The 25883-nt window shown below is 53.9% G+C and overlaps 1 protein-coding gene across 2 annotated transcripts in view; it reads left to right on the forward strand.

The window, feature by feature from the left end:
* Window positions 1-25883, forward strand: part of SORCS2 (sortilin related VPS10 domain containing receptor 2) — a 392162-nt gene that overhangs the window by 240866 nt on the left and 125413 nt on the right. For both annotated transcript variants that reach the window (XM_033106450.1, XM_033106451.1), the window contains exon 3: window positions 5199-5298. In XM_033106450.1, the coding sequence (XP_032962341.1) occupies window positions 5199-5298 (100 nt within the window). The remainder of the gene's footprint in view (window positions 1-5198; window positions 5299-25883) is intronic.

Genomic DNA, 25883 nt, shown 5'->3' on the forward strand with positions numbered 1-25883 from the left:
GTGTGTGCTTTGATCCTGGCGCCATCTAACACTTTTCACGCAGTCACTCAGCTAATACACCGAGGTAGCACTTTCCAGATGGGGAGACAAACCTGTCCCCCGCAGAGCCCTGCAGAACCCCCTCGAGAGGCCACCCATGGCCTTGGCCAGTGTCCAGACAAAAGAGTCCATTAGGAATAGGATGCAAGCCACGTGTGGAGTTTCAAATACACATTAAAAAGTAGAAAGAAACAGGCAACATGAAAAGACCTGGAAGAATCTTAAATGCATGTCACTAAGTGACAGAGCCCATCTGAAAAGGCTGCACACTGTGTGAGTCCAGTGACATGACACCCTGGAAAAGGCAAAACTGTGGAGACAGTAAAGACATCAGTGGTGGCCGGGGGTGGGGGGTGGAGGGTGAACAGGGGAAGCAGGGGGGTTAGGGCATTGACACCCCTCTGTGTGACGCCGTGATGGTGGACACGTGTCATTACACCGTCCAAACCCACAGAACGCACACCCCTCTGTGTGACGCCGTGATGGTGGGCACGTGTCATTACACCGTCCAAACCCACAGAACGCACACCCCTCTGTGTGACGCCGTGATGGTGGGCACGTGTCATTACACCTCCAAACCCACCGAATGCACACCCCTTTGTGTGACGCCGTGATGGTGGACACGTGTCATTATACGCGTCCAAACCCACAGAATGCACACCACCCAGTGACCCCTGATGCAAAGGACTCTACGTGACTGTGACGTGTCAGTGTTGGTTCATCGACTGTACCAAATGTCCCAGCGGGTGGGGGCTATGGATAGTGGGGGGCAGTGGGGATTTGGGAAATCTCTGTGCCTTTCTCTCAATTTTGGTGTGACCCTAAAACTGCTCTGAAACATTGACTATTAATAAAAGAAACAGGTGAAATGAATCTTAATAACAGATTTTGTTTAACTCAGTATATCCAAAATATTATTTTATAATAATGTAGTATAATAATATTAAGTCACCATGTGACAGTGTGAGATTATAATGAGATACTTTGCGTTCCTTCCTGCTGCCCGGGAAACCGGCATGTGCTGGCCCCTAATCGTGCGGCCCACTTCCCAGCGCCCCCTACCCAGCGGTGCTGCGTGCAGGCAGGCCCAGGTCTCTGTGTGGCTCTGGGAACTGTTCATGCCCCGCCCCGCCCCCGTCTTCAGCCTCTGGCCCTGACGTCTCTCTCGCTGCCCACTGTGGCCATCAGCTGCCTGGGCACTGCCACACACCCTGCTTCTAGCTGCACCTCGGACCCGGCTCAAATGCCCACCTGTGGAAGGCAGAATAATGCCCCCCAAAGATATCATGTCCTAATCCCTGGAAGTGGTGAATGTGTCACCTGACATGGCAGCGGGGACTTTGCAGATGAGATTAAGTCAGGGGTCTTGAGATGGGAGGTGATCCTGGGTTACCCGTGTGAGCCCCATGTAATCACACGGGTCCTTAGAGGAAGGAGCCACCCTCCCCTGTATCTAATGCCACCTCCTGAAGTCCATACACATCACCTGGTCGCACGGAGGACAGCGTCACCAAGGCCATCCTCGAGTCCACAGGCCAGGCCCACAGCTAGCACTCAGCTACCAGACCCAGACGCTGTGTGACCTCAGGTGGGCAGGTGGCCCTCTCTGGGCAACAGCTGCCCACTGAAAATGTAGGGACTGTCTAAGCACCAGCACCCCCATGTGAACCTGCCTGATGGGGAGAGACCCCCTCCTCTCAGGACAGTGTCAAATTTCCTGTGAGGGCTCAGCGTGGCCAGGAGGAGGGAGCGAGGGAGGGGGAGGGAAGCAGAGCTCGCTGAGCACGTCCTCTGTGTCCCCCACCTTCCCCATCGCTCAATAGCCATGGCATTTCCAAGTTCTGCTAACTGCACCCGACAACCCCGAAACCAATCTGCACATATTCGAATCGAAAATAAGGAAACCAAACTCGAAACACGGGCAAACAGAAATGCGAAAGGCTAAGCTCCCCCGGCCGCCAGGCGACCCCCCTGCCCATCTAATCCATCACCCCATCTTGCTCACTCTTCCTCCTAAAACATTTGCGTTCCGTCCCACACGCCCACCCCACCCCTAATCCAGGCCCTCCTCTCCTCCTGCCCGTCCATGAGGGGGTCGCGGTGGGTCCCAGGCTCAGAGGAGAGGGAGGCCGATGCCGGCTGGGCAGACCTCACCAACATGTGGTGTTTCCCTTCCTTGTGGCTGCTGTGACAAGTCACCACAAACTTAGTGGCTTACAAATGAGACACACTTACTATCATACAGTTCTGGAGGTCAAAGCCAAAACGGTCTTACGGGCTAAAACCGAGGTGTCTGCACCTTCTGGCAACTCCAGAGAAAAATCCTTTTCCTGACCTTTCCCTGCTCCTAGAGGCCTCCTGCCGCCTTGGCTGGTGACCCTTCCCTCCAGCTTCACAGAGTGGCCCCCAGTCTCTGCTTCCATTGTCACGTCTCCTTCCACTAGTCAGGCTCTGGGGTGCCGTCTGCTCCGAGCCTCTCCCAGCTTCTGATGGTGGCTGGCAGTCTTTGGTACCCCTTGTCTGTCTCCATTGTCACATGATGCTCTCCCTGTGTCCGTGTCTTTGTGTCCAAATTTCCCTGTTCTGTGATACCAGTCATTGGATGAGGGGCCTACCCAGTGTCACTTCATCTTAACTTGATGACATCTTCAAGGACCCTATTTGCAAATGAGGTCATTTTCACAGGTTCTGGGTGGACATGACTTTGGGGGGAACACTATTCACCCAGTACGAATGGCTTTCCCCCAGCCAGGCACATACACTCTCTCTTCCTTCCTTCCGGTCTGTGTGTCCCAGGGGCCTTCCTGCCCCTCTGTCTGAGACAGCAGTACCACTGTTTATTCCCCCCCCACCCCACACACACACAGGCTGTTTCTTCTTCCCAGCCCCTGGCACCTGACATGTTATATTTTTGCTGACTTCTTTATCACCCTGCTCCCCTCACCCTCTTAGAACATTAGCTGTGGGCAGCAGGGCCTTGGTCAGACCCGGCAGGTGCCCTTGGGCAAGCAGGTGTGAGCAGGTGGGGAACAGGGAGGAGGCCAGATCCTGGCCAGGCTGTGGGGCTGCAACCGGTGAGTGTCGGGATAGGGGAATAGAAGTGGGTTCTGAGGTGTCTGGGAGGCAGAATCAATCGGAGGTCTTCCAGATGGCTTGTCGGGGTGGGAGGGAGAAGGGAGGGGCCAGGAGGCCCAGAGGTGGCTTCCATGCATCCAGCCATAAACACAGCCATTTGTTTCCGGGCTCTAGAGTTTCCTGGGTCTCCAGATCGATCCTCCACTAATGGGCCTCTGGCTCCGTCCTTCCCAAAGAAAATCAATTCTCTGAGGTTTGGAGAGTAAGTGCTTCCCTAATTACTCCTCCAGGGGGCCTTCTCTGTTCTCTCCTGCAGGTCCTCCCAGAGGAGGGCAAGGGCAGCCAGAGGATGAAGGGCCCTCTCCTGACCGGCAGGAGGGCCCTGGCCCTGCTCGTCTCCCTGGAGTGCGGTGGGGGGGAGCAGTACTCTGTGCCCTGACCTGAGAGGGACCCTGTGACCCTGAGGCCTGTGAGGGACACGACCTCTGGGGACGTGGGGCCATGCGGCCACTAAGCCCCGATTCAATAAACACAGACCTTCTTCCTGGAGCCTCAGTTTCACTTGCTGATTTCGGGAGGAAATCTATCCACACAGAAACCACTGAGGATGGGTTCTGGCATGGAATTGAAACGTTCCCGGTGGGTGGGGCGTTTATCTAAAGCGGCTCCAGGTCTCCCAGCCTGTGCCCCCTCCTGGGCGGCACTGGGCAAATCCCAGACACACAGGTCTCCCAGCCCTCAGCGGGCCCGGAGCGGGGAAGGGTGCCCAGGCCGCATGGTGGACGCTGGGCCCCAGTGGTGCTGAAGTCTGAGGATGAGCACAGACTCGCCGGGATCCCAGCCACCTGCCCCTCACGTACGAGTAAGCTGGGAGCCCGGCCCACGGCCCTGGAGCTCAGCAGTGCCTAGACCGAAAGTGGTTAGACATGGACAGGCCTGGTGGGGAGGGCGCCATGCACCGCAGGCTCCTCAGCTGCGGGCTCCCTTTCCTGTCCCTGTCCCCAGTGTAGGTTTCGGGTCCTCACCCATCGGAAGACTGGGCGGCTCCAGGAGAGCCCTGGAACCCACATTCCACGTCAGGGTGGGATGGACGTGCCACCCGCCCGAGGACCTGGCGTCCCTCCAGTCCCCAGCCTGCCTTGCTCTGTGATCGCAGCGCGTCTTCGTGGGGGTGATACTAAGGAGTGTTGGTTTCAGGGTCATTGGCACTTGAAGCTTCAACATGGAATCAACTCCACGTCCCGATGTGTCTGTCACTTCCAAACACAGATGTGAGATTGCTCTTGGTGACTTCTCTCCGCCTCGCGCTGTGGCTGGGGGTTCAGAGCGCTCGGTGACTCCCGCCTGCACCCCCATAGTACAGACAGGAAAGTGGGTCCGCGGGTGGGGAGGGCTGGTCTCGCCGTGCTTGGGGGATGATTTCAGCCAGGGCTCTGGTGGCTGCCACGTCCCCCGGGCCCCTGCTGTCCTGTGGGCAGCGGTCAGGGTGGAGGGTGCTGGTCCCTGGAGGAGCTCAGGGTCCAGAATGGGAAATAGACGAGCAGACCGGCATTATGAGGCCGGGGCCTGGTGGGGAACCTTCTGGAGAGCAAACAGGACGCAGCCAGCTCTGCGTGGGACGGGCCAGCGCTCACACCCAGCACTGGCCACTTCTTAGCTGAGTGGTTTCAGGCAGGAACCTCTGCCCTCGGAGCTTCCAGCTGCTCTGGTCACCTGCGAGGTGGACCGAGCGACAGTCTCTCAGGGTTTTGTGCGGAGGCAGAGATGGGAGGAGCCAGAAGTACCTGCCCCGTGTGTGGCTCTCGGAGCCAGCGAGATGCAGATGCAGCAGAGGCGGAATAAACTCAAGGACAGGGCAGAATACTGTGGGACGCCGCGGGGAGGCAGCTCGGTGGGGGCTGGATGGCATTCAGGCGCACGGACCTGACTGCACATCCCAGCTCCAGGCTGAGTGAGTGCTCGGTGTCTGACGGAGCCCAGTGTCCTGCTGCCCCCGGGAGAGGGAGGACTACACTCGGGGAGGGGGCTCGGGAAATCTGCCCTGGGGAGGCGGGTCGCTGACGGCTGTCATCCCGTTCCCCCAGGTCGTCGGACTTCGGGACGTCCTATAGCAAACTCACCCTCCAGCCCGGCTTCACCACCATCATCGACAGCTTCTACATTTGCCCGACCAACAAGAAGAAGGTATGTGCTGCGCCCGGCGCCCGCTCTGCGCGGCCAGGTGGGCCCGCTCAGGGACCCCGGCCTCGGCATGCCACGAGGGCCTCCCCGCCCACTGTCGCCACCTGCGCCTGTTCCTCCAGCGTCTCCCTCCCCCCACCCCTGGTTCCGCCTTCACCCACTGTGAATGAGGGAGTTTTAAGCGACCAGCCGGGCCCTGCGAGGAACGGCTCTCTGTGCTCATCCGGTGCCTCTGTCTTCTCCTGCCCTGGAGGCAGCACCGTGGGCCACGTGGGGAGGTCTGGGGGCCCTGGGCGAGTTTGGGTCCTCGAAAGCAGTGACAAGCACTCCCTGCCTGCTGCAGGGTTTTGTTCATTGGTTTGAACTTGGCTTTGAGTTTTAGCTGAGCTTTGCGTTTGGTCTTGTTCTGAGCGTGTGTCCCAGCTTTGCTGTCTGCCTGGCCATGGGAAGGGGCACTTTGTTGTTTTAAGGCTACTAGTCTTAAATGAGAAGACCCTTTTGCAAACCCATGTGGCCTCCTGATCACCTGGGGACCTCAGGACAGGGTCAGGGAGCATCCGGGACAGAGCCGGCCCATGTCCTTGACTCCATCCAGAGAGCAGCTGTGTCACAGACAGGGACCCGGCAGACCAGGTTCCTCATAGGAAGTGGGAGGTACCCACGGCTCGCACAGAGAATCGTGCCGCCTGCTGTGGGTGATGAGAACCCAGACACTGGCGCTTGCTTCCCCGGGGTGGCCCATGGGGACGGGTCGGTGCTCTGACCACGACTGAAGGGAAGGTGGGACAGCATAGACTCCCGTACACCTCCGAGCGTCCCAGAAAGCGCATCGTGGATGCCGGAAGGCGTGCCTTGGGGGCACTCAGGGCGCCTGGGGTGACTGACGGTCACGCTGACTGCAGACAGATGGTCAGAGCAGTCATGTGGCAGGTTCTGCAGGAACCAAGGGCCCATCACAGAGTTTGGGGACCATCAGGCCTGAGACGCAGGGCCGGTCACCAGAGCTGTCCAGGTCCCCTGAGGCACTTTTTAACGGGGTGTCATCCCTGTTGTGGCTGCTCGCGGGCTGTGAAAAGATTCATGAGGCAGGTGGAAATATAGAAGGAAGATTAGACAGTAAGAGGAGTGTCGGCTGGGCAGGCTGCTGAGATTACTGCCTTGAGTCTTTGTTTCGTCTGAAGTTTCCTAATTTCTAACCAGGATGTAAATTGCTTCGGTCTGTAATGGAGTCTTCTGCTGAGTTGTGCTTTGTCCATTGGGGTGGGGGAAATGGTGTTAGCCAGGAGGGGATCCCACACAGATGCAACCAGCACTGGGCTGAAGTAAACAGAACCATTGAAACTGCACAGTAAGTGTATGGGAAGCAGGGTCGTTAACGTTTGGCAGGAGGAGAGGTAGGCAAAGAAAAGAGAAAAACACTTTCTAAAAGTCCCAAGCTCACTTTCACTTGCTAAATCAAATTATACCAGAGGTCCAAATCTCAACATAGAAGATTTACTGCCACCGTTACAATCCTTCCTGTCTTATCAATCTTTCTAAAGCAGGTCTTTCCCCACCCACCCCCGTCCCTTTCCTTGACTTTTCCCTGTAAAAGCTTCCCGATGGACAGAACTGGAATGCAGGGGTGGGGAGGGCTGCTGGGGCAGGCAGATGGGAGCGTCTTCCTGGGGGACACAGGGGTCTGCTTAGAGCGAAAGGACTGGGAGTGAAGGCAGGGAGGGCTGTGGGTTGGTTTTCACCGTCCCCCGTATCACCCTAGAGCTGCCCTCCAGCTTCACACGCGTGACCTCGCCCCACCCCACACGGCCCAAGGAAGGAGGCTTGTCATTCCCTTTCCAGGGCAGAAGACTGAGGCAGGGAGGTCAGATGTACCCAGTCACACAGCTGGTAGGGAGGACCTTGCTCGGACACTTCCTGAGCAGCAGCGAGAGCAAGTGTGAGGGAATGACCCCCCACCACATGCGGCCTCCTTTCTTTGGCTCGCCCTGCTCCCTGAGCTGTCCCCGTCCCCAGTCAGGCTCCACCTCATCCCCGCCGTCGTGATAGCCAAGGTGGGTAAAGAGACGGAGCTGGAATCAGCCCCTCACTGTCTGTGAGCTCCCCAGTGTCCCTGAGTGCAGAGCCGCCCACGGGCCGTGTCCGCCATGGTGGTCGTCATGGAATTGGGGGTTTCTGAGGCCATGAGTCAGAGGAAGCTTCATGTGGACAGCGGTGGGGACAGATAGACCCTGGCCCTGCCTGGGGCCGCCTGGGACACGGTGTGGGCCCCTCTGAGGCTGTTTCCTGCCTGTAAAGCGGGTGCTTGGGGGGTTCATGAGATACACATGTCACGGCAGGGGCTCGGCAAACAGGTTTCCATGTGGGCAGGTGACGGGCGCCAGGAGCCAGGCAGCAGTGTCGGCCACCGGCGGCTCGGGACGACTGCACTGCGGGGAGTCCCACTGGGGCTCTTGCCAGGGAGATGTCTGTGTCTCTGAAAATAGGCAGAACAGCTGAATACAGTGCCTGTGAGAGGTTATTTGATCATTTGGACATTTAGCCTGGAAGTGGTGTTGGGGGTGGAAGGCTGGGTCTGATGGGGACACGTGCCCGGCACAGGGGCTCAGTCTACGTTAAAGGAGTAGAATGAATGAATGAATGAGTGGACAGCAGCAGGTCTTGCTGAATGAATGCTACTGTTGCATTGCCCACTGGACCGAGGAGAACGGGGGCAGAGGGCCCAAGGGTGTGCTGGGTGGAAGGCCCCACACATCCCCTGGACAGGTGGCCCGTGTGTACGTGGAGCCCAGGGCTCCTTCCTGGGGTGGCTTGGGGCACCCGGCATTTGTAAGGTGGTCTGGGGGAAAGTGCCTGGACTGGGGGACCCTCTGCTCAGTCCAGCTCTGCCATGACCCCCAGTAAGGGGAAATCAGGGAGGTCCCAGGTGTGTCACCTCTACATGGGGACAGCGAGTGAGGGGAGACTTGACAGGTAAATGCCGAAAGGCTGAATGGTGGCTCCCAAAGCTGTCCCCTGCCCAATCTTTGGAACTCGCACATGTCACCTTCTGTGGCAAAAGGGGCTTCTCAGATGTGATGGAGTGAAGGATCCTGAGATGAGGTTCTCCTGGATTATCTGGGGTCCCATGTAATCACAGGGTCCGTAAAGAGGGGGCGGGAAGGTCAGAGTCAGGGGAGATGGAGAGGCGACGACAGAAGCAAGAGGTTGGCATGATGTGAGGAAGGGCCAGCAGCCAAGGACGCGGAAGCCTCTAGAAGCTAGAAACAGCCAACTCTCCTCTAGGCCCTCCAGGAGGACCCAGCCCTGCAGACACATGGGTTTTGTACTTCTGGCCTCCACGTCTGTGAGAGTAAGTTTCTGTTGTTTGAAGCCACTGAGTTTGTGGTACAGCAACCACAGGAAGTGAATGGAGCGTCATTTTGGGGTCGGCTGAGGGTGGGGGTGCAGGGGAGGAGGCCAGCTGTCCTGTGCCCCTTGCCGGCCTGTTGCCCTGCTCACCACACATCCACCTGGAAGGAATCAGCCGTCCCGTGGTCCCTCCTTGTAACCCATGGACCTGGATTCCTGCCGGACACCAGACAGGGAAACGGTCATAGCTCCATCATCTGTCCTGCTCCGACCTCTCCCTGAGGAGACCCCTCTCCTCAGGACTGAACCACCCCTCCCTCTGGAAGGCCATCCTCTGCAACCCTCGACTGAGGGCACCGACAGGCCCACTGAGGCATGAGCTAGTTGCCTCAAAGACTGCAGCTGTTTGTCTGGGTCAGTGAGGGGGCAGGAGCAGTGCCCTCTGCGGTGCCACGTGAGCTGGGCAGTGGTGTGGGGCCTAGAATGTGGCAGACGGAGGCCCAGGAAGTGGAGGGAGGTCGGGGTCCCAGGGGGCTGGGCCTCAGTCTACATCCGTCCCCACAGCTCTGGCTCTGGAACCTTGTGCCAGGTCTGAACCAGTGGCCAGCACCAGCCGGCCCTGTGTCCTACAGAGCACAAGTTCATTATCAGTCACGGGGCAAGGTGGCAATTCCTTGTCCAACTAACAAGGCAGCTTTCGTCTCACTGAGACGCTCCCAGTAGCCTGTGTGAAACGCCAGCCCCTCTATTTGAAGAGATGAGACTTGTGCGTTGTGAGGTTGGGAACAGATGCTGCCACGGTGAGCAGAGACCCAAGCTCCAGGCTCCACTTCTCAGGAGCAGGATAACTGGGTAACTAACTGCCTTGGCTCTCCATGCCTCAGTTTCCTCGTCTGTAAAGTAAGGTGGTAACGCTGAATGAGGATTGCATGAGCTGGTGCACCTGAGCAACCTAGAACAGGGCATGGGACACAGAGTGCTGTGTCCCCAGAGCTATTCCTGCAGCGGAGGGCTCTTGGTGGGTGCAGCTTGCTTTGGTTTGGTTTTAAGTGCATTTTGAAGCAAAAAAGCCACAATCACTGCCACAGTTACAGAAAAAAATGAGACCTGTCACACGAGGAACAGGGGAGCCATGGGGTCTGGTGGAGGTGGAAGGAAGACTCGGGGGCCACGCTGGCCCTCAGACCTCTGAAGGGCAGTCCTGGGGGGCAGGGAGCAGCCCAGGCAGACTGCTCGGCGGAGACCGGGTGGTAATCAGCTCCAGCTCCTCGGTGGTGCACAGCCTTTAGCACTCAGCAAATCCTCAGGAAACACGCATGTAATGGGCTGGGACCCTTCAGGGAAAGAGATTTCCGTTTCAGATAAAGCAGGATTTTCTTTCATCGTTCCATTAATTTATTCACTGTTCAGAGTTTCTTGATCCCTAAGCCACCCCGGTGGTCATTCACATGTGCCAGGCTCTGGGCTAGAAGCAGATGTCAATCAGATTCATTTATTAGGGGGAGGAGGGCATGACTTGGAGGTACGCATCATCACTCCGTTACCCAGATGAGGAAATGGAGGCTTGGGGAAGCTGGGAGATTTGTCCAAGGTCACCCAGCTGCTAGATAGCAAAGCGTTCTCCCGTGCAGTGAATATTAATATATTGAGTGTCTCTGTGCCTGACATGGAGCAGGGATTCGAACCTGGGTCTGCTAGATGCCAAAACACCCTGTCATACGCAGCAACGGTCTAGGGAGCAGAGGGGGTCCCCCGGGTCTGTGCAAGCCCAGCCCAGCCCACCGTGAGGGAGGTGGGGCCACTCTGTATGTGCCGTGGCTGCACCGGCTGAGCTGTGTGACTCTAGGCAGATCATATTTCCTCTCCAGGCCTCAGTTTCCCCATCCACAGGTGAGACAGTAGAACTGGAAGTTATCCAGAGCCCCTTCTAGGTCGGACATTCCCGACTCCCCTGGTCTCCTTCCAGCGGCTGGTGGAGACCCCCGTGGGCAGGACCCCTCTCCCCTCTGTCTACTGCCTGCTTTGGCTTTTTCCCCGGCAAGAGGGCGGGTTTCACAAGGTCTCCAAGGCCACCCTCCACAACGACAGCCATCCACTCAGCAGGTGTGGGCCAAGGCCCTACTGTGCGCCACGCTGCCTTCTTACTGCTCAGAGACAGAGCACCCTCCGTCCAATCCTGTAGACATCTAATGCGGATTAGCCCCTGCTGTGCACTGGGGTCCCTTGCTGGGCACTGGGGTGTGCAGGTGAACTGGATAAACAACTCTGACCTCTAGAACCTCTGAGGGTCTGGTGGAGCCCTGAAAACCCAGTGTCTCCTGCTGCATTTTTGTGGGACGAACAAGAGTGGCCCCCAGCAGAGAGGATTCACCCTGGGTGAGTCTGATCTGAGAAAAGATGGGGCTCTATTTGCAGGGGCACCTGCGGGAGCGTGTGCCGGGCAGCCCTTCCCTCTCCTGGTGCCGGGTAATGGATAGGTTTTGGAGGAAGATGGGAATACTATTAAGATTCCATTTAGCAACAATTACAGGCCAAGCAGCACTTTATAGCTTCTTAAGAGAACACTTTGAAACCTGCCTTACGGAATAAATTCTCTTTTATTTCTGTGCTGCTCAGGCTCCCACCTCGATGCCCACAGGGAGGGCATCCTGCTATTGTCACACATGACCCGAGACCCTGGGGGCCCTGACAGTCCCCAAACACGCCCTGTAGGCTTTCTGTGCTGTCGGCAGTTCCCACATGAGCTCCGGACTTGGTCCTGGAACACCTTGGCGGGGAGAGGGTGTGAAGGCACGGCTGGGGGAGCTGGCCGGGGCACGGAATTGCTTTCAAGTGTCACGGTTTATGTTAAAAATTCATGTGAATTTTCATTCACAAGAATGTTCCTGTTCCGAGCCCGGGACCCCGCCCAGCCAGCACCACGGGCCCTGGCCGCGTGAGTGTCATGTAATCACTCATCTGTGAAGTGTGGGCTTGGGAAAAGACCGCCGTCCACTTGTCTGCTTGTTCATTCTGCTCATCACCCGAGACGTCTGAGGAGGTGCCTCGTGCCAGGCACTCGGGATGGGGTTCGACTCAGACCAGCTCTTGCCTGCAAGAAGCTCTAAGTGCCACAGAGCAAACGTCCGCTTGGAAGAGGCTGTACTTACCCTGGTGGGAGTGGCCCGACTTCCGGGGCCCTTTACATGTCAGGCTCCTGACTAGGGGCCTCGTGCATGTTACCTGTAACCCTGGCAACCTCCCTGTGCCACCTGACAGGTGAAAGGGAGGGGGCCCCGAGAGGTGCAGTGGGCCTGTGTCCTCCCCGGACACGGTGCTCCGTGTATCAGCTCTGTGTGCAGTAGGTGCTCAGTTAATGCCTGGCCTGTGTGCCTACCCACAGCCCACTCCTGCCTTCAGTGTGGTTCTCTCCTGAACAAGGCGGCCTGTGGGCCAGCACCACACCGTATCCATCTTTGTCCCCTCAGGTGACCGTGTAATAGGCACTGAGAGAGGGAGACGAGCCCCGGAGTCTGCTTCCTGAGACGGGAATGCAGCCCATGTAGCCAAACGTGACTCCCCTGCGGGATGGTTTGTGCAGGGCCAGCGCAGGGCGGTGGGCGATGGGAAGGATGGCGACTCCTTACACCTCAGGGGGCGCGGTGTTTCTGTTCCTTGTGTCTGTCTGCATTTCAAGCAGCCAAAGCTGAGAATGAACCGTCTGGACTGTGCCGTGGGAGGTGAAAGGTGCCCCTCTGGGCCTCGACTTCTACACCTGCAGACGGAGGTGCAGGCCTCCTACAGCTCCACGGCCCTCCAGCACTGCTATTTATGTGGCTGTGGCTAAAACATGGTGGTGGCAGCCAGGGGCTTTGGTGGCAACCAGCAGAAACCACTGCGGGCCAGCAGAGGCTGAGGGGGTCTATACTGGAAATACGTCAGGTAGACTCGACAACAACAAGAAGGCGGGTGGTGACGTGTAGGAAGCAGGGAGGCTGCAGGGACCTAGGGAGCCGCACAGCTGCTGGAACAAGGAAGCCCGGGGACGCCCACCCTCGTGTCTAAGCGGACCATGTACTCGCCTGCTTGAAGGCAGGGGCCTTGCTGGGTGGTTCCAACAGGACAGTCCACCGTGGAGGAGAACTGGTTCTGCAGGAGGGAAGTGGGACGTCTTACCAAATACAGGGGGACCACATGTCCATTGCCACCTGGGATAGCAAAATGTCCAACTGTCTGAGCTCCTGTGTCCGTTTGTCTGACGGGACGGTGGGTATAGTGGGAAGTCCAAGTCCGGAAGGCCAAGACCTTGTTTCACATGCGGCCCTCTGTTTACCAGCCAGTGGGTCCTTGGGCCTGTTAAGTGACCTCTGGGCGCCCGGTGACAGCAGCCTCTTGTGATGTTTAGTCGCTGTGTGATGTCTAACGCACTGTGGTGTGTTGAATAACAGTCCCCAGCAAAGGCGGCCCCGTCCCAATCCCCAGAACCTGTGAATGCCACCATAAGTGGTAACGGACTTTGCAGAGGAGGTTAAGTTAAGGACCTTGAGATGGGGGTGAGCCTGGATTATCCCCACGGGCCCAATGTAACCGCACGGCTCCTTGTAAGAGGGAGGCGGGAGGATCAGAGTCAGAGAGACTGGAGATTCTGGGCTGCTCTGTGAAGGTGGAGGACGGGCCATGAGCCAAGGAATGTGGGCGCCTCCAGAAGCTGGAAAAGACAGGAACAAATTCTCGCTTGGAGCTTCTGGGAGGAACCAGCCCCGTAAGACTCACTTCAGACCTCTGATTCCAAAACCGGAGACAACTTGTCAGTGTTGTTTGCAGCCACTGAGTTTGTGGGGATTTGGTACCGCAGCCACAGGAAGCAGACACACACCGCTCGCGCTTGCTGTCACTTCTCTAGCATTTCAGAGGTTGTCCAGGCACAGTCACTGGGGAGAGAGGCCCTGTAGCAGGTTCCCAATCAATGCCACCTCCCTCCGTGCCTTCTCCATAGGAGACCTTGAAGGACTTTGGCCACAGGAAGTTCCCTTCTGAGAAGCAAAGACTGTATACCTGAGGCCCTCGGCCGGTCGTGGGCGTTCTAACCATTGGAGGCTCTGGCCTTCGTCACACTCCCGGCCATGCCTCGTCTCCGTCGCCGGGCCAGGGAGCGTGTGCGTCTGATGGGTGAGGACCTTGCACTTCCCAGAGCACTGGTGGTCATCACTGCTCAGGCCAAGGAACTATGACTAGCACCGTGGACAGGCCAGAGGCCGCCGGCTGGGCGGGACTGGCTGCCCGTCCAGCTCTCGGCCTTGGTTTCCCACCCAGGGCTGTGACTCGGCATCTTCACTCTGCTCTCACGCTGCATCTTTTCTGTGTGGAGCGTCTGATTCAAGGCTGTGTTTGTTGATTGCACTAACAGGTGTGGTGACCATCAGTGACGTGGCCCCTCTTTCCCACTCCTTTGGTCCCAGAAGTTCTGGTCACCCCGTCGATTGCTTTTAACGTGCTTTGCAGGACATGGTGGATGGAGCGATACAAAATGTGACTGAAATTCTTAAGGGAAAAGAACTCCTGTCGCCGGTCCCCCATCTCCGCACATGCTCTCCCCGCTTCCTGCCCTGACCAAAAGGATTCTTTCCTAAATGGGATTCTCAGGCCAGAGCGCTGGGGCTTGTACTGGCAACTTCGTGGTGCAGGGGTGGACTGAGCCCCTAGTCTGCTGGGGCTACTCACCCCTTTCCACTACGGATACAAATAAGGATCCTTCGAGAGTCCTGCCATTGTGAGTCTCACAGTGCAGGAGAGAAGAAAGATAAGAAAACGGGTGGTCCTGACACAGGGTGGGTCACGCATGCCGGCGAGGACTGTGACATGCAGAGGCACCTGCCCCACCTGGCAGTCAAGTGCCCACCTTTTGGCTCAGCTCTGAGGGCATCCATGCTGTGCTCTCGTGCCTCAGGGTGAGGCCGGGTGGTGGGGTGGCCGCCGTGAACTTGTGTCAGGTGTGAGTCCCAACTCCCTCACCCCAGACCTTCACCATTTCTCCCATGTGGCCGTGACCTCGAGGCAGCCGGTAGCCTTTCATCAGATGACTTTTATGTTATTTAAAAAAATTGTTTAGCACCTTCTGGGCTGGGTCCCAATTTGTGAAAGGAGACAATGATTAGGTATATGAATAAACTGTAATACACAAATGATACCCCTGTGTAATTACTCGGGTATAAGAGAATAATTACATGGGCAATTATGCTCTAATCGTCAGTGCTGCCTGCTCGGCAAATGGTGGCATTCTTAATGGTCGCAGGCGCAGTAAGTATGCTCCACGCAACCCATAAATAGATACCTAAGGACACGGCTGAGATATGAATTCTAATTGTCATGTAATTAGAGAGCAATTAAATAGTTACTTGTCCCATATAATTTAGACATTATATGTCCTCCAAAGTCGTGCTATACTTTTAACAAAGTATAAAACTGGCAGAGAAATAAATACCTTTCTCCCCGAGAGTGAGGGCCCACGTGAGTTGGGACAGGTCGCGTTTCTGTAGGCCCTCAGCAGTGTGTGGTATCCCTGGCGTTTCTGACCCTGAGCTGACCCGGCTCAGGTTTTCCTGCATGTTACGTGGAAGGTACAGATTCCCAGGAAGGCCTCCTTGCCCCCTTGGCTACCCCCACCTTCACCACGACAGAGAGGGATCCTGCCCTGAAACCTGGACTGGCACAGGAAGGCTGCCAGGGTGGGGACCTCTCCAAGGGCGCCACTGATTTCTCAGACAAAAGAGTGTCAGCCCCTGTCCCAAGCTTCCTCAAGTTCTCCCTAAAGTGACTATGAAGACAGAGCCTAGATAACTGCCGGAAACAGGACCACGCTCAGAACGGAGCCTTCTACCAAGTGGGAAGTTCATGGGGCTGAGCGGCCCCGCCAACCACTAAGAAGCTGGGGACCTTCCTCAAAGGCCCCGCTGGGTGGACATCTCCGCGAAGGGACGCTGCTCACGGAGGCAGCCAGCTGCTTTTCCTTTGCATCGTTTCACCTTCCCTGTCCCATACCCCAAAGCTCTGTAGTCCTACCACCTACCAGGCAAGAAGTGGGGTGTGGAGACCACTGTGGGAGGGGTACATGCTGTGATGTTTGGTCCCCATAGAAGTACAGTTGGTGTGGGTGGCAGATGGAAGTTTAGGAGAAAGGACAGCAACGAAGCTCGGCTCCCTGAGACAAGGAATAAATAGGAAGGGAGCTGTGGGATTCACAAACACTTGTAAGACAATAGAAATGTCAATGGCAGAACTAAAAGGCATTTTGGAAGCATGAGAGAGCAGAATGGACTCCACAGGAAAAGTGAATCGGTGATGGGAGAATGAACTCAGTGAGTTCTCACAAAGGAAGAGGCTCTAGACAAAAGCATGACAACAAGAAGGAAACGCCAGACAGGGAAGCGGGGAGAAAGCCTGCCTGAGACCACAGGTGTTTCCAAGTGGGAAGGCAAGGCGACTGGACCCGAAGATGGGGCTGTGGGGGGTGAGCGAGTCTCTGAAGTGAAGCCCTTGTTAAGCCTGTCCTCACATTCTGAACTTTAATCATGAGGGGATAATATAACTTGTCATTTTTCTCAAAAAAGAAAATTTATCTATAAAAGCATAAAACTCAGGCCATTACAGATATGTTTTCAGGATTAAATTTCGAAATAATTTAAATGGACTTCAGTGTCTGCAGATAAACGTGGGAAAGATACGATCTCAGAATTTTGTACCCAACTCAGCTGTCGCTTGTAGATCTAAGGGATAGAGAGGCATCTTCAGAGAGCAGAACATCCTAACTTACAGGTACCTGTTTCGAAAGGAAAATGCCTTGGGAAGACATTCTGGTGGCAGAGAGATGGATTAAGCTCAGCTGGGGAACGCAGAGAAAGCCTGGCCTAGAAGCCAGTGGGGAGGACCAAGGCTGGGCACACACCAGCTTCAGCTTAGGTAGTGGTTGTGGTTGTTGCTACAACACTGGGCAGAAACCAAATGCACGTGTCATATATATATTATAAAGGAGAAGCTATCATCCAAACTCTGGTTACTATTAATAAAGACGGAGGTTTTGGAAAAGGGGAGGAAGGAGGTGTAAGTGGGTGGAGGAGAAGCTTCTGGACCCCTTTCCTGACATACAGGGAAGTCAAAAGATGCACTTCATTCCTTACTTTAGTAGTTGGCAAAGTATGAGTTGAAGAATGCTTTTTAGAAACTTGAAATAATATTTCTTTGAATCCAATCAGGCGGTTCATTGCCCATATCACTGGAGAAGGTAAAGGCTAGTAAATCAGCCACGTGGCAAGATAGAGCACACAAAACAGTAAGGAAGTTTATAAAACAAAGTAAAAAATCTAAGACAGACATCCCTCATGCCCATGGAGTACACGGGGGCTCCTTGCCCCTGATCTCCTAAGGGGAGCCCTCAACATCTCGGGGAGGGAAGGACCAGGGAGGGAGGACGCCAAAGGGGGAACCTCACCTGCTTTAAAATACTCCTGGAGTCGCACCTGATACACTCCTGCTGCTAGACGAGTGGATGCTGGTGAGCCCAAAGTGCTTTGCAAACCGTGAAGTATGAACGTTGTTTATTATCGTGGGGCGGGGGGCAGGCTGCATATAAATCACATCAGTGAGTGACTTTGTGGCATTATTTGAGGGACTGTGAGAAGGAACGCCGCCCTCCCCGCCCCTGCATGTCTTCTCCACGCTGATCCACACGGCCCCATCCGCTCTCTAGGACCATCTTCCCTAGGACATGACTCTGATGCTAGACGGTCCGCCATTAAGGTTTTAAGTCCCAGAATGAATTTAGCAAACACCTTTGAAGAGTCCGTAGGGAGACATTTAGAATATGCGGAGAGAGAAAGATAAAAAAGATTCCTGTGCTGTCCTCAGAGCACTTTTTAGGGATGAAATTATTAATCTGTACTGAAACATATTTAAGAAGATGCCAGTAAACGAAGACTAACCCGTGTTAAATGGGCGTGTGGGGGAGAAACAACAAAGAAGTCAATTATCAGACTCGTCTATGGACAATGCGGTTCCACATAGAACACCAACAGGTTTGTGTCAACCTGTTGAGCTCATTGGAAAATTTATATCAAAGAGCAGCAGACAGAGAATCACTAAAATTCTCCTGACGGTCAAGTTGGGTGATTTCATTTACCATAAACTTATCAAGAATTGTTACAATGATCGGCATACTCTGGAAAGACGAGTTGACCGATGGAACTGAATCAAGTGCGTGAATATATACGGAACTTTCAGGCGCTGCTGGTTGTGGGAGAGGCAGGGGCTGTTTTACATGGTCCCGGGACAGCGGGCGGTGCACTTGGAAAGAAAATGAGACTGAACCCCTGCCCCCCCGCTACATCATCCATTCCACACGAACACTCACATGTGAAGGCAAGACGATAAAACTCCTGGAAGACAAAGCAGGAGGACATTTTCCTGACCTTGTTATAAGGAAGGATTTCTTCACTGAGACAAAGGTCCAGTTTGGCTGAGGAGGTGGACGACTTAGCACTTACACACTGCCGGTGGGGACCCGAGGGCACTTCCCATACCTGGCAGGGACACAAGGGTGCCGAGTTAAGTGCCAGCCTCAGACTGGCCACGCTGTGGGAGCCCCGAGGAAGGACGTCGGCCTTAGAGAAACGCTGTGTGGGCTGAGCTGGCCAGGCACGGGGGGCAGGAAGGGCAGCCGTGGGGCAGGAGCGGGGGAGGAGCCGGTGGAGTGCAGTCCTGCTGGGGGGGGCTGTGTGAGGGGCGGGAGCCCAGTGCTTTGGGGGCGCGGTGCTGAGGCTCGGGGGGGAAATGCCCAGAAGTCCTCGCGGCCTTTGCCTGGAGACCACTGCTCAGACTGGCCGTTCTCTTGGTTAAGCACAGGTGGACAACGGGACAATCGTTGTCTGGCCGTGTGTCCTGTTTAGGCCTCTCCTGGAAACCAGAGTTCAGATCTAAAATACGCAGATGAACTGCGAGGACCCCTTCAATGTAAACACGCCCTGTGTACAAAAGTGATGGTAATTGCGTGAGACAGATCATTCCAGAACGTCTGGCTGTTGTGCACGTGTCGCTATTAAACTGTCTCATTTTAATGGCCACTTTCCCAAGGAGCGGTTAGTTGCAATCCCTCCGAAATTGTCCGCAAATGACTTCAAGCGGGCAGCATTCTGATGACACTTTCTAGCAGGGGCCGGTTCCAAAGCCTGGCACAGCCACAGCCCCGCCCACCTGCGTGAGCCGCAGGGCCCGGAGGAAACCCAGCAGCCCCACCCACCAGTGCAGGCAGGTGAGAAAGGACGGTGTGAGGACCCACTCAGCAGTGTCCTGGCCAGTCTCTCCCCCAACGCCAACACATGGGGAGACGCACCGTTTCTTCACTCATCCGTGCAACCGTTTAGTGCTGGAGAAGCAGAGGGAAAGAAACAGACACCATCCGGAAACAGACATTCCCTGAGGGAAAGTGGCATTGAATCAAATAGACACGTGTTACCAAACCTGGTAGCTAGAGGAAAGGCACCAAGTGTGAGGAGAAAGCACAGCTTTAAAAATCACTCTAGTAGAGGGTCGTGGGGACTGTTCCTTGCAAAAGTGGCACTTGAGCCTACATCTGAAGGTAGGAGTTACACAGGTGAAAAGGTGGGGAGGGAACAGCAGATGCAAAGGTCCTGAGGTTGAGAGACCTGGAGAAAGGGCAGTGTGGTGGCAGGCAGCTGAGGCAAAGCCCTCTGGGGACACTGTTCAAAGGGAATAGATGAGAAAGGTAATTAGCATAGCAGCTGCCCACCAGTAAAAGAAGTTTCTGAAGTGGTTAGGGGTCCTGGAAGCATTCTGTATGTTGCATACTCCACTAGTTTCTTAAATCGTTGACTCCTAAGAGAGAGACTCCAACACGAGACCAAGGCCCCGTCTTAAGCTGCTGGAAAAGGTCCACAAAGTCCAGTTTTTGCAAGAAGAAGAGTATAGCTAGCTGAGTCCAAGAACATGAAGTCACGCAGCTAGGAAGTCACTTTGCTGTCCATCCACCCATCCATCCTTCTTTCCTTCTCTTCCCTTCCCTTCCCTTCCCTCCTTCCCTCCTTCCCTCCTTCCCTCCTTCCCTCCTTCCCTCCTTCCCTCCTTCCCTCCTTCCCTCCTTCCCTCCTTCCTTCCTTCCTTCCTTCCTTCCTTCCTTCCTCCTCTTCACCCACTTCACCTGTGCCAGGTACACACTGAGGCAGTCTCTGCTCAGTGGGGAGACAAGTGTGTAAACATCACATACAGGAGAGTGCTTGTTGTCTCATTGCAAACGCCTCCTGTGTGGACACCGAGTAATGTACCTTGTCTGGAGGGGACAGGGGTTGGGTGAGAGGCTTCCCAGAGAAGGGACAACCTACCAGGATGAGAAGGATCAGTAGGAGGCTGAAAACAGGAAAAAGAAGTCAGTGCCCGTGGAAGAAACTGCTGTGGAGGAAACTGCTGGGCGAAGGCTCAGAGGTGTGAAGACTCAGCGTGGGTCGGGGTCCCGGTGGAGGTTGGGCAGGGTAGCCTCAGTGTATCAATTATTCATCAGTAAGCCGGTGCTGTAAGTGTCGACAGGGACTTGAAACTGTATTGAACCTATTTACAGCCTTTGTCACTGAATTCATTTCATTTACTTCAACCAACCAATCGATCGGTGGACAATTCCTCCTGGCGTGTACCTGAGTCTTTCCATCTTCCTTCCCCTTACAACGATCCTCGGCTCGTCGCCCACCAAGCGCTGCCAGTCACCTCTGTATCTGAGCCCCGGCGCCTTCGTCTGTCCATTGGGCTGGTGACACTGTGCTGGCTTCTGGCGACTGTGAGGTCCAGGTTTCCCATGAAGATAAGGAAAGGCTGTGAAGGCTCTCCATGCTTTATAGATGCGAGGGCTGTTTCTCTTTGTCACACGTATGAAACAAATAGAGATTAATAACCCAGCTTGGAGACTGAGGGTTGGATTAACTAGTCTGGGCCAGATTCTGTTATTATGATGACAACCATTTGTTCATGCGATGAATATTACCTGTGCTTTTCCTGTGTCAAGCACCTTTGAAAAGGGTCGATCCTCCTATGTCTGAGCCATTTGAAGCACCTTGCTCTGCAAATGGCTCTGGGACCCCCAACCTAAGGTGCCCTCGGTGCTCTGACAGGCGCAATGGCTGGAGCTGAGGCTGGGCCCCGCGATGGCTGCCCCGGGGAAGGTCTGGAACTGGGAGCTCGGCGGCAGCGTCCACGTGGAAAACAGCTCCTGTCGCCCTATCTCCCTCCTTCCTTCCCTCCCTTCTCTCCCTCCCTTCCCTTCCTCCCTTCCTCCCTCTTTTCCTTCTTCCTTTCCCTCCCTTCCTCCCTCCCTCCCTCTCTCCCTTCCTTCTTTCATCCAACAAATATTTCTAGGAGTTTGCTTCATCTGCACAAGGCTCTGTGGTGGGTACTGGTGACTTAGCCCCTGCCCCATGGAGTTGACAACCTAGTGTGAGAGCAAGTGTTAAGTGAATAATTGCCCAATTAGTTATAATTAGCTGTTGATTTTCATTGATTATTGCTCATTATTATTGCACTTAATTATCCGTGTGATCGTGTTAGGCGAGGAGGTCCTCGGAAAGGGTGTAACGCAGACTTGACCCGGTCTGGGGATAGCCGAGGAGACAGGGCTGCACCGCTCTGAGAAAGTGGTATATGAGCTCTGATCAGCAGCATGTGCAAAGGCCCTGGGGCAAGGACGGGGTAGCGGACAGAGGAGGACGTGGCCTGGGTGAGGCCGGGAGGACAGGAAGCTCTAGGCTGTGGGTGACAGGACTTCGATTTTACTCAAGAACAGCGATGGCAGCAAACTCCTTCTGTAAAGGGCCAGACAGTAATGGCTTCATGCGCCCCACCCCGTCTCGCTGCCTGTTCCTCTTTGTTTTTGTTCTGATGTGTTAATAGTTTTAATATATAACATGGATTAGTTTCCTGTGGCGGCTATAATAAAGCACCACAAACTAGAAGGCTTAGCACAACAGCCGTTTCCTCTCTCAGGCTTCTGGAGGCCGGAAGTCTGAGATCAAAGTGCCATAGGGCCGGGCCCTCCCGGTGGGATCCTTCTTGCCTCTTCCAGCTGCTGCCACATGGTGTCAGCAGCCCCTGGCTTGTGGCCACATTACTGTCTTTCTGTCATTGCATGGTGGTCTCCTGCTCTGTGTGTGTCTGTGTCCAAATTGCTTCTTTTTTAAAAGACACAGTCATTGGATGAGGGGCCCAGCCTGCTCCAGTGTGACCTTATCTTAACTAATCACCTCTGCAAAGGCCCCACTTCCAAGTAAGGAGGTGAATTTCGGGGGACACCAACCCAATACACGACCCTTTAAAAATGTGCAGAGAAAAGTCTTAGTTCCCCGGCCATACAAAAACAGGCAGGTTTCATCCCTCGGATGGTGGTTGGCTGACTCCTGGATGACGGGTGAGGGATGAGACTGCAGGGTGGGGGGAGGGACATGTGCCGACTCCTTCTCACTCCCGCTCATCGTGGATCGTGCGAACGGCTGCCGTGTCCTGCGTGGGCCAGGGCCCCTCAGGACTGGAATACAGCAGCCAACACAATGGACAGCTGCCCCTTGCAGAGACTTCATCCTTCATTCCTACTTTACCAACAAGAAAACAGGTCCAGGGGAGTATGTGACCTGCCACGACGTCTGGGACTTCCGCTGGCACAGCAGGTGGCTGGGACCGACCCCCAGGTCCGTGGGTCACTGGAGTCCTCATGCCCCCGTCTCCTGTGCTCTGTGCCTTCTCCCCGTCGGCCGTTCTCATGCTGAGCAGTCTTCTGGGTCTCATTTTCTCTGCAACTTGGGCTCTTGTTAGTTCACACAGAGCGAATGTAATCCCTCCCCTCACACAGGCACAGATCACGCCTGTTATCTGACGTGCATCTCCGTGTTCTAGGATCTAAAACAGTCTAGTCACTTAACTGTTGTCAATACAGAGGACCCCCCACCAAGCAACATGAGTGGGAACAATTGGGCTGAGATGTCAGCACCCCGATTCCACTGAAATGGTATTTGTTGGAAATTACTATATGAAACATAAAATGTCAAGTTAATCTAATGACATGTTTTTCCTTCGTTTTTTTAAGTTTTTATTAAAAATATAGCTAACATACAATATTATGTGAGTTTCAGGGGTACAACACAGTTGCTCAACATTTATATACCCAAAGAAGTGATCACCATGATTAGTCCAGCGACCACCTGACACCGTACCACGCTGCCACAATATTAGTGACTATGTTCCCCGTGCTGTACTTACATCCCTGTGACTTGCTTGTTATATGCCTGGAAACTTGGACCTCTTATTCCCCTTCACCTTCCCCCCTACTTTTAAATTTAGCAATTACAACTGACATTCAATATTATTGTATATGAATTTCAGGTGTACAGCATAGGGCTTAGACATTTTTATAATTTAAGAAGATCCCCCTGACTAGTCTAGTCCCCACCGGGCACTGTGCATAGAGTTGCCGTATCATTGACTATATTCCCTGTGCTGTACTTTACATCCCCAGGACTGTTTTGTAACTGCCAGTTTGTACTTCTTACTCCCTTCACCTTTTCACCCTGACCCTCAGCCCCCTTCCCATTTATCTTGCCAATAAATCTAGGACCCATCTGGCACCACACATAGTTATTACACTATTATTGACTATATTCCTTGTGCTACACCCTACATCCCCATGACTACTGTGTAACAGCCAATTGGTACTTCTTAATCCCTTCTCTTTTTTTCACCCATTCCCAAGCCACCTCCTGTCTGGCAACTATCAAAACATCCTCTGTATCTATGAGTTTGTTTCTGTTTGGTTTGTTAATTTTGTTCTTTTCCGCACATAAGCGAAATCACATTGCATCTGTCTTTGTCTGACACTCCACTCAGCACAATTCCCTCCAGGTCCATCCAGGCCTCCACAGGTGGCCAGGACCCATTCCCTTCATGGCCGAGCAATATTCCATTGGATATACGTACCACCTCCTCTTTATCCAGTCGTCCATTGATGGACACCCAGGCTGCCTCCACATCTTGGCCATTGTAAACAGTGCTGCATTGACCATATGGAGGCACATGTCCCCTCGAAGTAGCATTTTGGATTACCTTTGTCTCTTGTTATAGCCTTTGTTTTAAAGTCTATTTTGTCTGGTACAAGTATTGCTACTCCAGCTTTTATTTGTTTGTTTCTTTTTGTTTCCATTTTCATGAAATAAGATTTTCTATCCTTTAACTTTCCATCTGTGTGTCTTTTGATCTGAAGTGAGTCTCTTGTAGGCAGCATATGTAAGGGTTTTGTTTTCTCATCCATTCAGCCCTCCTATGTCTTTTGATTGGAGCACTTAATCCATTTACATAGATATATAGCTATTGCCATTTTATTATTCATAATTTTGACTTTTTTTTTTCCATCTTAAATAAGTCCCTCTAACATTTCTTGTAATACTGGTTTGGTGGTGATGACCTCCTTTAGCCTTTTCTTGTTAGGGAAGCTCTTTATCTGTCCTTTGATTTTAAGCGATAGCCTTGCTGGGTAGAGTACCCTTGGTTGTAGGTCCTTGCTTTTCATCACACTGAATATTTTGTGCCAGTCTCTTCTGTCCTGCAAAGTTTCTGTTGAGAAATCAGCTGACAATCTTGTGGGAGGTCTCTTATAAGTTACTAGTTGCCTTTCTCTTGGTGCTTTTAGGATTCTCTCTTTGTCTTTAACCTTTGCATTTTAATTATGGTGTGTCTTGGTGTGGGCCTCTTTGGGCTCATCTTGTTTGGGACTCTGTGCTTCCTGGACGTGTATATCTATTTCCTTCCCCAGGTTAGGAAAGTTTTCAGTCATTATTTCTTCACATATGTTCTCAATCCCTTGCTTTCTCTCTTCTCCTTCTGGTACCCCTATGATACGAATATTGTTATTCTTGATGTCATCCAAGAGGTCCCTTAAACCATCCTCATTTTTTTTGGACTCTTTTTTCTTTTTGCTGTTCTGATTGGGTGTTTTATGCTACCTTGTCTTCCAAATCGCTGATTCGATCCTCTGCTTCATTAAACTGTTGTTAATTCCTTCTAGTGCATTCTTCATTTCAATTATTGTTTTCTTCACTTCTGACTTGTTCCTTTTTATGGTTTCTATGTCCTTTTTCATGCTTGCTATCTCTTTGTTGAAGTTCTCACTAAGTTCCTTGAGCGTCCTTATAACCATTGTTTTGAACTCTGTGTCTGGTATGTTGCTTGCCTCCATTTCGTTTAGTTATTTTTCTGGAGTTTTCTCCTGTGCTTTCATTTGGGATGCATTTCTTTGTTTCCTCATTCTGGCTGCCTGTCTGTGTTTGTTTCTATGTATTGGGTAGATCTGCTGCATTTCCTGCCTGGTGGCCTTATGTAGTTGGTGCCCTGTGGGGCCCTGGCACAGTCCCCCTGGTCACCTGCTCTGGGTGCTCCAGGAGTGACCCTCATGTGAGTTGTGTGTGCCCTCCTGTTATAGTTGAGCCTTGATTGCTATTCGCATATCAGTGGGTGGGATTGATTCTCAGGCTGATGGCTGTGGGATTTGGCTACGTTCACAGCTTATGAGCTGCTGTGTTGGGGGCTTGCCACATGGAGCAGGATTTGCCCCTGTGGGCTCTGGTGCCTGCTGAGACCTCCCTTTGGGTGTGCCACTTGTGGGACGAATTGGGTGGTGCTGTGCTGTGGTCTGAAACCAACCTCCACGTATGTTAGTTCTGGGGCCTCTGGGAGGGGCTCTGGTGCAGGCCCAGGTCATCACTGCCTGAGATCACCAGGGACTACCTGGTAGGAGCTACAAAGTGATCCACGGTAGTTTGCTGCCTGTGCTAAACCAGGAGGTGCGTGGGAGAGGCCACACTGCAAACTGAGGTCAGCTGCCACCCAGACCAGGCCTGGGGCAGCTCTGCAAAAAGCCAGGACACCTGGAGGCCTGCTGCCACCTGCCGGCTCCCTTAAGGTTCAGAAGTAGATAAAGCCTCGTGTGGTACGTGAGTTGGGTGAGGCAGGGTCTCAGGGAGTCACTAAGGTGGGAAGAGTTGTGGTCACCAGGTTAATATAGATTCTGGTTTGGTGCCAGTGCTGAGCCTGGAGATACTCAGCAAAAGTCTCAGAGCACACCCAGGCCAGTCGCCAGCTGCCTGGGGTCTGCTGGATTCCAGTAGTTTCCTAAGAAAGAGTGCAGTGCGTGTGGGGCTGGCTGCTCATGACGTGCACGAGTTGGGTAGGGC

The sequence above is a fragment of the Rhinolophus ferrumequinum genome, chromosome 5 (assembly GCF_004115265.2).
Source record: "Rhinolophus ferrumequinum isolate MPI-CBG mRhiFer1 chromosome 5, mRhiFer1_v1.p, whole genome shotgun sequence".
In the NCBI taxonomy this organism is placed as follows: Eukaryota; Metazoa; Chordata; class Mammalia; order Chiroptera; family Rhinolophidae; genus Rhinolophus; species Rhinolophus ferrumequinum.